Here is a 13,479-nt window from a genome sequence, read left to right as displayed (position 1 = left end):
TCATTTTGCTACATTGAAGACTGCAAACACGAAGAATAACATTTTGTTGATTGTAACATGAATGTTTTGGTCCCGCTTTATGCAATTATGTGTTTCGAAAAATAACACATGCTCGGACGGCTAGTGTATGTGTCATTTTATCCTAGAGTAATCCTATCTTGCTTTCCGATCATTCACGTATTTATCGTTTCAGGCTCTGTGCTCTAATTGATAAAATTTCGTACAGAAAATAATAAAAGTCTCTGGCGCTTCAGGGGGCGCATTTCTTACAACAGGTTCATTGGTTAGCTTACCTTGAGGATATCTAGAGACTTGGAGGGTTTTTGGCGGCCGAATTTGCGCGGATTTCCACTCCTTTACCTTTCCTTATTTTGAATCTATAATGTCTCCCTCTGCAACATTTTTGCCTTTCGATATTTCTTTGAAAAAGGTCTTAGAAGCAGTAGAGAGCGTTCAAGATTTGGGAGGATTTTTTTAGAACAAAATCTTATTACAAAATATTGATTTTTGAAATTAGTTTTCTTTTTATTTCTTGGTATCTTCCCAATTAAATAACTGTTTTTCCATTTTTAGCTGAATATCCAAATTGAAAGACTGAAGAATTCAGGACGTGAAACACGTCGACGAAATAAACTTTTACAAGTTCAAGTGCGCACCTTGTGCGAGGAGCGGGCTGACTTCTTAGCACAATTGCAAGATCAACATCGGGAGATCAATGCACTGAAACGTCGATTAGGTATAGCTGAGAAAGAGAATGAGGATTTAGTGAAGTCAGGCGATGAATGTGATCCTAACCGACCAAGATACACTACAGTAGAACTTAAGGAGCTAATGATAGAGCGAGATGAGCTTGTTACCAAAGTAAATGATTTGTCTGAAGAGTTGCGAGCATTGAAACCAGTGGATAAAACAGACGGTATTGATCCTGGAGAGGAAACGTAAGTTACCAATTATTTTTCTAAGTTTATTTTTTTCCTCATTCTTGTCTAGCCGGGTATTTTTAATCCTTCGAGGAAAACATCTGTCATTATTTTGATCGATGAATTGAAGATCCATAGGTCAATTTAAATCAAGAAAAGTTAAGCTTGATTCTCTCGTCATATTCTTGAGTGTTTGTTAATTAAAAATTATAATAATTGACGACATAAAAGTTATTATTCGCATGATTTTGGCGCCCGTGTCACCTGCAGCTTAGCTATGGCGACCGCGCAAATAAGTAATTCTCAGACGGGAAGTATCTCGAGCGTAAAGAGTAAAGCAGTTTCACGACGCTAACCGATGAAATGCTGAGGAATGAGGGGCGGCTCGTGCATTTCCCTTTCAGCCGCTAGCGAATCCAGTTTAGTAGTAACTGCAACTGGTGACACTGAAAATTCCCACCAGTGTCCGCTTAAAATGCACTGTAGCACAGTGCAGGGAGATATTACCAACAAAAAAGGGAGACACGCATCAAATCTATAGCAAATTTCGGAGTCATCATTATGGTTTAAAATGTCAGTGTACCTGGCGGCCACGCTGTGACCGACAATAAGCCGCCGAGTGGAAGCAATGCCGCGACAGCAATTACATCCGTTCTGGAAGCAAAACTCAAGAGTTTGGTTTATCCAGGTTGGAGCGGCGTTTCAAACCTATAAAATAAGATCGGACTAAATTATAACCTGGTACTCAGCGCTCTCAAAAGGAGTATCATCGACAAAATCATGAACTTCTTGGAAAACCTACCGAAGGAAAATAAATAAAATGCATTGAAACAAACCCTAATCTCGCGTTTTTCAGATTCATATCGCCAGTTGTTAAAAATCCTGAATGAACTCGAGTTAGGTGACAAAAAGTCTTCGCAACTACTACGCCAGATTAAAATGTTAAGGGGAAACAAAGGTTCATCATCATCATCATCGACGGGGCAACAACCGGTATCCGGTCTAGGCCTGCCTTAATAAGGAACTCCAGACATCCCGGTTTTGTGCCGAGGTTCACCAATTCGATATCCCTAAAAGCTGTCTAGCGTCCTGACCTACGCCATCGCCCCATCTCACGCAGAATCTGCTTCGTCTTCTTTTTCTACCATAGATATTGTCCTTCTAGATTTTCTGGGCTGGTTCGTCCTCATCCATACGGATTAAGTAACCCGCCCACCGCAACCTGTTGAGCCGGATTTTAGCCACAACCAAACGGTCATGGTATCGCTCATAGATTTCGTCGTTATGTAGGCTATGGAATCGTCCATCTTCATGTAGGGAGGCAAAAATTCTTCGGAGGATTCTTCTGTCGAACGCGGCCAAGAGTCCGCAATTTTTCTTGCTAAGAACCCAAATCTCCGAGGAATACATGAGGACTGATAAGATCTTTGTCTTGTACAGTAGGAACTTTGACCCTATGTTGTAGTCTCCTATCGTTATTCTTCCCGCTTGACCAGTGCGGTTTGATGTTATTGGTTGGTTGGTTTTGGTGCTGACGTCGCCACCATAAACTTTGTCTTACCTTCATTGATGTGCAGCCCAAGATCTCGCCCCGATTGCCGCCTGCTCGATCTGGATGAAGGCAGTTTGTACGTCTCGGGTCGTTCTTCTCATGATGTCGATATCGCCAGCATAGGCCAGTAGTTGGGTGGACTTAAAGGGGATCGTACCTCTTGCATTTATCTCAGCATCATGGATCAGTTTCTCGAGGGCCAGGTTAAAGAGCACGCATGATAGGGCATCCCCTTGTCGTAGACCGTTGTTGATGTCGAATGGTCTTGAGAGTGATCCTGCTGCTTTTATGTGGCCACACTGTTCAGGGTCAGCCGAGTCAGACCATTGGGTAGTTGCAACTTTAAAATTCCGTCATATATTATTATCCACAGGAGAGGACCAGGACTGATCCTTGTGGAACCCCGTATGTTGTTGTATACGTCTTAGGTCCATCGTCCGAATCGTAACACAATATCCTCTTCCGGAGAAATTCCATGACAATGTGCACCAGGTATTTAGGAGCGTCCAATTTGACTAAAGCCGCAATTATTTTGCTCCATTTTGCCGTGTTAAAGGCATTCTTCGAGAGTAACTACCGCGCAAGATTTATTGGCCTCTGTTGCTTTTACCGCAACTTCCGTTACCGTGCTGATGGCATGGACAGTAGATCTTGCCTTTCGGAATCCGAGCGGCCTGTCTGAGAGACCACCCTCCTTTTCTGTGATTGGTACAAGCCTATTGAAGATGACCCGTTCGAAAAGTTTGCCGATGCCGGCATGCAGGCATATATGTCTATAAAACGAACGTTTATTTGGCTTCGGGATTAGCACAAGCTTCTGTTTCCTCCACTCTTCCGGGAAAATCCCATCTATGAGGCACGTCGTAAATGTTTCAGTGAACTACCTTGGAACTGGTTCAATGGCCACTGTCAGCGCTTTATTCGGAATGTCGCCTAAACCTGGCGCTTCATTTTTCGGCAATCTTCTTCGCAGCTTCCAGGATTTTTTCAGTGGTTACCTCGGGAATTTCACCGGGATCTATCTGCACATTGGATAGGTTCGATTCATTTGAAACTAATGATATCCCGCAGCAAATCAGGGTTGGTGATCGGCGGTGAGCGCTTACCCTTGATTGATGCCATAACTGCCTTCTACCTTCCCATTGGTCAAAGTCCCCTTCCTTGCGTAACCTCTTGAAGTGATCAGTTTGGCTTCTAGAGATTCCTCGTCTTCTTATATCGGTTGTGCAACTCTTCAGACTCAGGCCGGTTTCTGCTACGTTGGGTGTGTCTTCGGGCTTTAAGGCAAACTTTACGAAGTTCTTCGATTTCGGCATTCCACCAGAAGTTGGGCATTCGTCTTTTGAGTACCGTGCGGCGGGGCATGGAAGCGTTACAAGCTTTTTGTATCTTTTTAAGAACCTGCACCTTTTCTTGTGGATTTCCCACCGGCATCGCTTGCTGCAGAAGTATTTCCTCGAATATTTCTTTATAAAGTTTCCTAGATGTCCAGCCCGATACTTACGTTTTCTTGATTCGCTTTGCTCCTGTCGTACGCTCACCTGCCATTGGAGATTCTTAGATAATGTATCGCCAACAAACGTAAGGTCAATCATCGATGCCATACCCCGTCTCCGAAAAGTATTGACGCCGCCAGTATTCGCCAGAACGACATTCAGTTGTGGCCTCTAGGTTCCACGACTACCCCGATCTTCGGTCCATGCGTTAAAATCGGGGTTGTAGCAACTTGCTTCGGAAGCTAGTGTTTCTTTGCATAGCAGGCATTTAGGATTCGCATTGCACTGTTTGGCAATATGCCCTTCTTCTCCGTATCTTCGGCCGAACTTAGATCTATCGTACTTGCTTGAACAGTTTCTCGAAATGTGTCCAAATTCCAGGCATTTGAAACCCCTCTGGCGATATCTGTTCTCGTAGCCGACAGCTGACCCAGCCGATGCGTATTTTGCCAACACTAATAGCCTTTTTTGTTGCTTCGAATGGTGAGGCTATTGTGGTCATCTGAGTACCACCATATGTATTACGGAGCCTTATCAAATTGGACTCAAGGATCGAATCTAGGCCGAGTTGAGTCTTTAAGGCCTCGCAGATCTTTGCTTTTGTGGTGATCTCATCTGGGTCCTTGCATTCAATCAGCATTGAGTCCTGGCTCATCTCTACCGCCGCTACTTTGCCCAGTCACGACTCGATCTTCTTATGTAGATCGTGGGACTTACTCTCCCCTGGCTTAAGCTTAAGGAGCAAAAAGCCTTTCTGCGTGCACCTTATATGGTTCACGTGTTCAGCCAGGTCCAGGAGGGAACTATCTGTTTTCACTTTCCGCAGGATGTCCGCATATGTCAACTCGTTTGTTGATTTCATAATCAGCGCATCGGACCGCGACCTCTTTTGTGGTCTACCTTTCCGCTCTACTTGTCTGTCTATCTGTTTGTCCGTCACAGGCATTTTTCTCGAAGGCGGTTATAGCGATTGACTCCAAATTTGGTGAAAAGGTGGGAACTGTCAACGCTCACGCATGCAGTGAGTTACATCCTTTTACGTCGAATTTCAGGGGGTCCCCATACACGCAAATGGAGTGTGTAATTTTTTTTTCATCAAATATAATCATGTGGGATATCAAATGAAAGGTCTCTGTTAGTACTTTCCGAAGTCGCACACTCAAATGTCTTTATATAAGAAATACACAAAACCTTTCATACCTGAATCGTGCAGCTTCTGGTTTCCCGACTTGTTTATATCTGTTGTAGGTTAAGTTCTTCACATTTGCTAATAATATTAAACTCCGAGTGTGAAGCGTATGATGTTGACTATTATCAATACAGTGCTTTCCATCAAATTATTTATTTAAATCGCTTTCTAAGAAATAGAGGGCAATGGAATTTTGTGTGACGCGGAGCTGCCATGCACTCGTCGCTCCTCACATCTTCTTTTTCTCCAGCCCTTGTCCCATTCACAAGCGGGGTCGGATCATCTCACTCGTAGTTTTTCCACGATCGAGGCAACCCCCTATCGCGGATATCCTCATTTCGGATTTGATCAAAACGTGTCACGCCACTAGTCCAATGTGTCATCTTAGTCCCCATGACCGCAAGACACCGTTCAATGTCTTTTATGGTCGGTCAACACTCAGGACTATAGAGAACGGCAGACGGACAGCGGTAAATTTTAGATTTGAAATTTTCGCTGATACGTCGATCACAAAGAACTCCAGTTGTGGAATGCCAATTCATCCAGGTTGCGTTTATGCGTGACCCAATTTCATTACGCAGTTCTCTATTGGCTGATAGTATTGATCCGTGATATTTAAATCGCACAGTTCCGGGCAGGTTACTGCCGTTGACAGAACTGAACGATTTAAATATTTCGAGTCAATGCTATCAGCCAATGGAGAACTGTGTTATGTCCCTCACATAGGAAAACGCAAGACCTTTGATACCTGAAGCGTCAAGCTTCCGGTTTCCCGACTTGTTATATTTCTTTTCAAGGGATTCCAACTTTTTGGCAATTTCTAACTGAAGCTTCAGTAATGTTTCCGGCATTCTGAATAGGTTGATTAATATACGGGCAGTATCCTTTGATATAGGAGATTAGGAGTTTGGGAAACTTGTGATATTTTTTAAATTGCGTTTAGGGTTGCCAGAGGAGGTGATAAGATAAGGAATTTGAGAAGGAGGTTTAGCTGTTTGTGCAAGCTATGAAGCCGAGACTAAAAGATCCGGCTCGACGGACCAATTGTAAGATAAACTTGTCTGTTTGATCGCTCTAGTCAAAGAGATTCGTTTAACAATGAGAATACTATCTTCAATTGTAGTAGAAAATGTAGATGTAGAATTCCTTTTTTAAACCGTTACACTGAATCCTAACCTAAGAAATATTAGTTTATATACAATCTTGACTTAGCTCTAAATCGTTAGGATTGGAATGTCTAAACTCTAAAGAAATAAAATTGGGCGAACATTTCACTCGACTGTATTTTCTACGCGGAATCAAGCCTCCGAAGTAGATATATTAGTATAGCATACATAGTTTGAGGTGGTTAGATTGTTTTATTTAACCATATACATCTTCGCACAGCCGTGTAGAACTTAAGGTCTTAGTCAAGCACATGTCATCAACGGCTGTGTTAGGAAAGAGGATTTAGGAAAACATCAATCTCTGATTATAAGATCATTATCATCATCAATAATGCAACAACCGGTGTTCCGTCTAGGTCCGCCTTGCTGAGGAAATCTAAACATCTTGGCTTTGTGCCAGAGTCTGCCAATTCGATATACCTAGTTGTTGCTTGACCTCCTGGCCTACGTCGCACTGGGGCCTTTTCTTCGGAAATAGCGCTAGTTTCACGTTATTTTGAATTTATTATATGACTAAAACAATGTAAACATTTCGGCAAACCATCAGGAAAACTGGTTTAGTCCCAATTGTTGTCATTTCCCGTTGGTATTAGACTTAATTATTACATGTATTCGAAGTGGTAAAAGCAAATTTTCGTCAGTTTTTTATCTTTCGCAAGTTCTGCTTCAAATTACTAGGGCGAGTTTTAGTAATGGTATGTAATACATCAAAATGTCAAAAACATTTTAATGGCGAAACACGCATTTAGGGAGTTTCCTATTTTCGGCTCAGCATCCAATTTATACATCGAGACCTGAGATAAGGGACCATGGCCATATATTCCAGCCAATTTCCCAGAGGAACTATTTCACGCCGTTCGTGATCTGACGCATCCAGGCATTCGGACAACGCAAAATATTTCTGGCCGTCCATGAACAAGGACATTAATTATTGGGCCAGACAGTACATTGTATTCCAGAAGTACAAAACAAGAAAGCATATGAGGAGTGTTTCCTCGATTTACCAAGCGTTTCCACACAATCCACCTCGACATCATTAGCCCTTTGCGATACTCGCACGGTTTCAGGTATTGCCTCACAATTGTCGATAGATTCACGCGGTGGCTTGAGGCAACACTTCTGAAAGACATTACTGCACAATCCTCTGTCGTGGATCGGCAATTATAATTACCAACCAGGCAGTTTGAGTCCTCCCTTTTCTCGGAGTTGGGCAAACTCCTCGGCTTTAAAGGCCACCGGATAACCGCGTATCACCCACAGTCCAATGGGATGCTGCCACCTGCACAGGATGCTGAAGGCCGTTGTAATGACGGCCCTGACGATAAGACGACCCTTCTTGGTCGCAGGTCCTGCCACTCGTTCTTCTTGGCCTCCGAACAGCTAATCGCGGAGAATTTGTTGCAAGTCTCATGGAGCTGGTATACGGGGAGAATCTGAGACTTCCCAGCGACCCCGTTCTCGACATCAGGTTGGGACTCAACGTTACTGGTCTGTTGCGTAACTGATATCGAAATATGGCAACTCAGATCACCTTATTTATCGGCACTAGACTTTATTTGTGATGTTATTTGAAGCTCGAAGAATACGCCAATCTCCTGAAATCGCCGCAATATCGACCGGAATATTAACCGATGTAATAGAAATCCGGAAAAAATAACGTTTGGTCGTCAAGGTATTTTCACGACATCATAAAAGCTAAAAATGAAGCCGATTTTGTAGTCTAATCATCAGTTGAATAGAATGAACGGTTATTTTCTGAAATATTATCTCTTCTACTTCTACACCACGAATATATTTTCGTTTGTGTTTTTACAAAAAAAAAATCATAAATACTTAATTTCATTCCAGACCACCTGAAGATGATCCCCCAGTTCAGGGACCCCTTCCACTTGAACCGGACGATGCACCCTGGAAAAAAAGTTCAGAATCCGGAATCAGAAAATTGTGTGTATACTTTTTAGCACCATTTTCTAACAAAAGAGCTAACAAAATCTCCTCATGAATATTTTCTAGCTTTCGCAAATTATTTTCGGAGCCTGACTCAACAAGTTTTCCACGTCGATCGCTATCGACGCTTTCTAAAATGGCTTTGTCTGCTGGCCATCATGGTGATATTTCCATCTAAGCATCCACTACCCATTCATGCACTGAAAAATGTTTACAGTCAAATCATAAATAGTCTCTATAATGGTATTATGCCAAAATCGAATACAACACCTGTTCCGAAGGTCCTTGTTGATGAATGTGGGAATTCAAATGTCTGGTTTTAAAAAAGTGTAGTCGTAAGAGAATTTTTATGTATATTTAAGATTTAAGTGATGAAAGGAAACAAACAAACAATTCTATGAGATATCCAAGTGGAGCATATTTTAAAGGAGAAACCAATTATAGTATTTAAGTGCCAAATTTCTACAAAGTATGCAGGTACTATATTTTAATTAGTAATATGAGATTTCTTTACACTATTTATTTTATATACACACAAGAGAACAACTCTTCCACATATCAACTGACTAAAATATTCATGATTCCTACATTCCTTCAGCGATTTCTTTTGTATTGCGTGGCCAGGCACAAGTTTTTAGTCTTAAATTTTGTGATATTCCCCTGTCAGGACTCAGTTTCATTTATCGGAATTTCATCTCGCTTTTTATCTTTCTTTCACGTGATTTCAAACATCAACACCAATATATTATCAAGATTACGTATTGTACGTGGATACTGAAGTAAGTAGTGACTTTGTCTAAATCCTCCTACATTTTACTTTAAAACTATCGCGAAATATTGAAGCGAATGGAAAAATTTATTTAAAATTGTTAGTTTATTGCTTGTTGGCAAATATGATAAAAGTAGTCACAAAATATTCGTGATACATATCTGGAAACCACATTTTATAATGGATGATTGCTTTCTGTATTTATTTTCAATAGAATTGAAGCTACAATTTCTGCTTTTATAAAACTTCGTCTTATGTATGAATGTCACTTTTAGCTATATTTGTTTGGAATAGTGTTGCATTGGCCTACAGTCACTATTAGAGACTTCCTTAGCTTGTGAAGGTCCACAACATACTTCACAAGTTTTCCTTACTTGCGAAGTACGTTATGGACTGTTGGATTTGCTCCGAAATAGAATAACTTGATTGGTCACTTATTTTGTTGATTTAGAATGTGGTTTTCTGTGAAATATCACTTGCGTAGCTGTTTCGAACAATTTATTGTAGTCGTTGATCGTGTTATTGTATTTATAAATGAAAGGTATTATAGTGCAATTAATCGATTATATGTTGCAAAGGAAAAGAGAATAAAATGACAACTGATATGAAAATTTAAAGCAAAATATTTGTTTTTTTTTAGTTCTTGTGTGATACATATTTGGATTTCAATCAAAAGCATTACGGAAGCCCTCAACTACCATAAAGACATTATCAACATAATACGCGATAGTTTCGTGAGACTGTCGGTGTTGTTCAAAATGTCCCATGCTGCGAATCGTTTCATAACGGATCCACGGATCAAAGAGGGTGGCCTTAAGCCCTTCATATTGTTCTATAAGTAATTACGCAGCACGGTTGTTTAATTTAGTGTTTAATAATAATTATTTATATTAAAGTTATAGAACGGGTTTTTGTTTAGTGCTACGCAATCCAGTGATATGAGCCTATGTAAGGGAAGTAACAACTAGTGACGAGTACGAATAGGGAAGAACGTAACAATTAGTACCAGCGGTGGGATTACGTAAAAGCAAATGGTCAAAGGGTAGTATAGATCCCAGGACGAAACGTGGATTGGTGCCCACGATGAAGCATAAAACCTGGGATGGTGTCCACAATGAAGCATAAAACCTGGGAAACGCCTGCTGAACCAGCACCAACAGCTCTACTACCAAACCCTATCTCCGCATCCACGTGGTGACCGCTGGGAACTATTTCTTAACGAAAAGCTGCATCCGGAGAAGGATGAAGGCGAGTCTCCCGCGCCTACAAACGGGACAAATTGTATCAACTGGTCCTCCAGGTTGGGGGTTGGGTAGGGCTGACAACCCTACACGGAAAACAACTTGTTACGAAGCCACACCAGGAGCCTCGGACTGGACGAATAACACAAAGACAAACCCGGCAACGACAAAGGAATAACGATTTCCGCATTTTCTCATGAAACTTGCGCTCCTTGTACAGAGATGAAGTTGTCAAGCGCGGCAGGGACCGGTTTCCTGGAGAAGAGTCACTACACCATATATTATAGAGGCCATCCAGTAAACCATGTGCGCGGAGTAGGTTTCTTAGTCAGCCAAAAAATGAAACCTGCTGTTATTGGCTTTGAAGACATAAGCGAACGGCTATGTACTCTGTGCTTGCGGTGCAAGTTTAGAAATATAAGCCTCATTAACGTTCACGCCCCTACAGAGGAAACTGCAGAGTCGGAGAAGGATACCTTCTACGAGGCAGTAGAACAAACCCTCGAAGCCTCCCCCAGATATGATATCAAAATCATACTTGGGGATTTTAACAGCCAATTAGGGACGGAGGTCGTATTCAGGCGATACGTTGGCTCCCATAGCTTACACGAAAATACAAATGATAACGGACTGCGGATTATTCAATTGGCAGTGCCACACGAAATGATTATTGGAAGTACCTGGTTTGCGCGGAAAGCGGTCCACAAACATACGTGGGCCTCTCGAGACGGGACCACTTCAACCAAATTGACCACGTGTTTATCGAACGCCGCCACTTCTCAGCCTTGATAAATATCAGAACATATAGGGGGTTCAATATAGACTCGGATCACTATCTCGTTGGCATGGTGCTCCGAGCTTGTATAACAACACCACCCAGAATCCCCTCTGACAATCAGGTGAGAGTTAACACTGAAGCCATTCACAGCATAGCCCTCCTCAACACCTATAAGAGGGAAATAGATGCCGCAATAACCGCAGTCAACAGAGATCCTGCAGATGAAGCATCAACAAATGATCTTCACAATCATTAAAAATCATAAGTCATCAGGAGCCGATGGAATTACAGCCAGAGGCGACCAATTACACTAAGTGGTTCATCAACTTGTGCTCAAGGTGTAGGACAGCGAATCAAAGCCTGACGACTAGCAAAGAGACATTACTTGCCTCATACATAAAAAAGGAGATATCACACAGTGCAGCAATTATAGAGGTATCACGTTGCTGAGTACCATCCATAAGATATTCTCCACTATCTTGCTAGGCCGGATAGCCCCATACGGCCAGAACATCATTGGCCCATACCAAAGAGGCTTCACTCCAGGCAAATCAGCAACAGATCAGATTGTCTCTCTGCGGCAACCGATGGAAAAACTGTTGGAATATGGACATCAGTTGCACCATCTCTTCATCGACGCCTATGATAACTTAGCCAGGGTAAAACTTTACACGGCCATGAGAGAATTCGGTATCCCGACGAAATTAATAAGACTGACTAGGCTGACCCTGACCAATGTGCGAGGCCAGATAAAAGCAGCATGATCACTCTCAAGACCATTCGACATCAATAACGGTTTACGACAAGGAGATGCCCTATCATGCGTCCTCTTTAACCTGGCCCTGGAGAAAGTGATCCGTGATGCTGAGGTAAATGCAAGAGGTACGATTTTCTTTAAGTCCATCGACGTCATGAGAGAGCGACGCGATATGTACAAACTGCTTTCATTCAGATCGAGCAGGCGGGGCGAGACCTTTGGCTACATATCAATGAAGGCAAGACAAAGTATATGGTGGCGACGTCAGCACCAAAAACCAACCAACCAACAACATCAAACCGCACTGGTCAAACGAGAAGAATAAAGATAGGAAACTACAACTTTGAGACCGTTGATAATTTCTCCTATCTAGGGTCGAAAATCACAACCGATAACAGTTACGACGATGAAATCCGCGCACGGTTGTTGTCAGCGAACAGATCCTATTTCAGTTTACAAAAACTGTTCCGCTCGAAACATCTCATCATAGGGTCAAAGCTCTTACTGTACAAGATAATGATCTTGCCAGTCTTCATGTATTTCTCGGAGACTTGGGCTCTTAGCAAGAAGAATTGCGAACTCTTGGCCGCGTTCGAGAGGAGAATCCTCCGAAGAATTGTTGGCTCCCTACATGAGGATGGACGATGCTTTGTGGGTGGAGCCCTTACAGATTTTGAATGTCGGCTCTTTAATTTTAGTTTGGATTTCCGATGTCAAACCGTGTAAATTCTCAGTGGGAGGGATGGACTGCAAGGCAGCTTTTAGGTGCAGTAGGCCTATTTTCTATTTCTGTTGAATTACAATGGTGTTACTGTGAATGGATATTGGTTTATGCCTGCTCTTAGAAATCGGTTGTGCCAGTGCGGTCCAGGACCAGGATATAGTATTGGAATTAGTGAGGGCCACATCTGGGGCTTGCTCTTGTGTTGCCATTTGTTAACTGGTTCACGATGGTTAGTGAACCGTTGTTAAGTGGTCTAAAGTCTGATCTGGATATTGTGTTGGAGAGATGTCTCCCCTTACTATTCTCTATGGAATCCGCGAGTATAAATGACCTGACATTTAGGCCGCCCGTTATTATTGTGTTTGGAGTATTGCTAAGAAATTGAAATAATTTGTCCAGTTCTACTTTGAAAGTAGTCATGGGTGTATGTGGGGGCGTGTATATGAAGACAATGGTGATTTTTTGATTAAGGTTCAGGGTCTTACCGATAATGATGTCCTGTCTCTGAATTTGTATATAAGGTTGAAACTTTTTAGGTAACGAGAATGATGGGATGAGTAGGGATAGTATATCATAGCCGTGAGTATTGGCGAAGTATTCTATTTCAGACTTATTGTTAGTTAGACTTTGAATATTATATTGTAGGAGGTTGACCATTTGCAATTTCTCTGTTTTTTGATTTTTTGTATGTCTTCGGCCAAAGACGGATCTTGTATCTCTGGGGAGATGTTGTTCATAAGTTTGAAAATTTGCAACAGGACTTTTTCATACTCGGATACAACAGTGTAGGTTGGATGTTCGAAAACAGAATGGTTTGGCATAGGTAGTTCTTGATGGTCAGTTTTGGGAAAGGGTGCTTTGGGGTTCGGACGTGGATTTGATTTGACTGCAGAACTGAATTTTTTCCTTCCTGATGGTTCTGTTCAACTCATCTTGAGGA

The 13,479-nt window shown here is 42.0% G+C and overlaps 1 protein-coding gene across 3 annotated transcripts in view; it reads left to right on the top strand.

The window, feature by feature from the left end:
• LOC119654641 (RILP-like protein homolog) overlaps positions 1 to 9,656 on the top strand; it is a 41,623-nt gene extending 31,967 nt beyond the window's left edge. For all 3 annotated transcript variants that reach the window (XM_038060118.1, XM_038060117.1, XM_038060116.1), the window contains 3 exons: positions 574 to 938; positions 8,172 to 8,267; positions 8,337 to 9,656. In XM_038060118.1, the coding sequence (XP_037916046.1) occupies positions 574 to 938; positions 8,172 to 8,267; positions 8,337 to 8,448 (573 nt within the window). In that variant the 3' untranslated portion in view covers positions 8,449 to 9,656. The remainder of the gene's footprint in view (positions 1 to 573; positions 939 to 8,171; positions 8,268 to 8,336) is intronic.
• Positions 9,657 to 13,479: the final 3,823 nt, after the last annotated feature.

Source organism: Hermetia illucens, chromosome 4 (assembly GCF_905115235.1).
Source record: "Hermetia illucens chromosome 4, iHerIll2.2.curated.20191125, whole genome shotgun sequence".
Classification (NCBI taxonomy): Eukaryota; Metazoa; Arthropoda; class Insecta; order Diptera; family Stratiomyidae; genus Hermetia; species Hermetia illucens.
The sequence above is the reverse complement of the archived record's forward strand: the minus strand, read 5'-3'. Positions and strand labels throughout refer to the sequence as shown.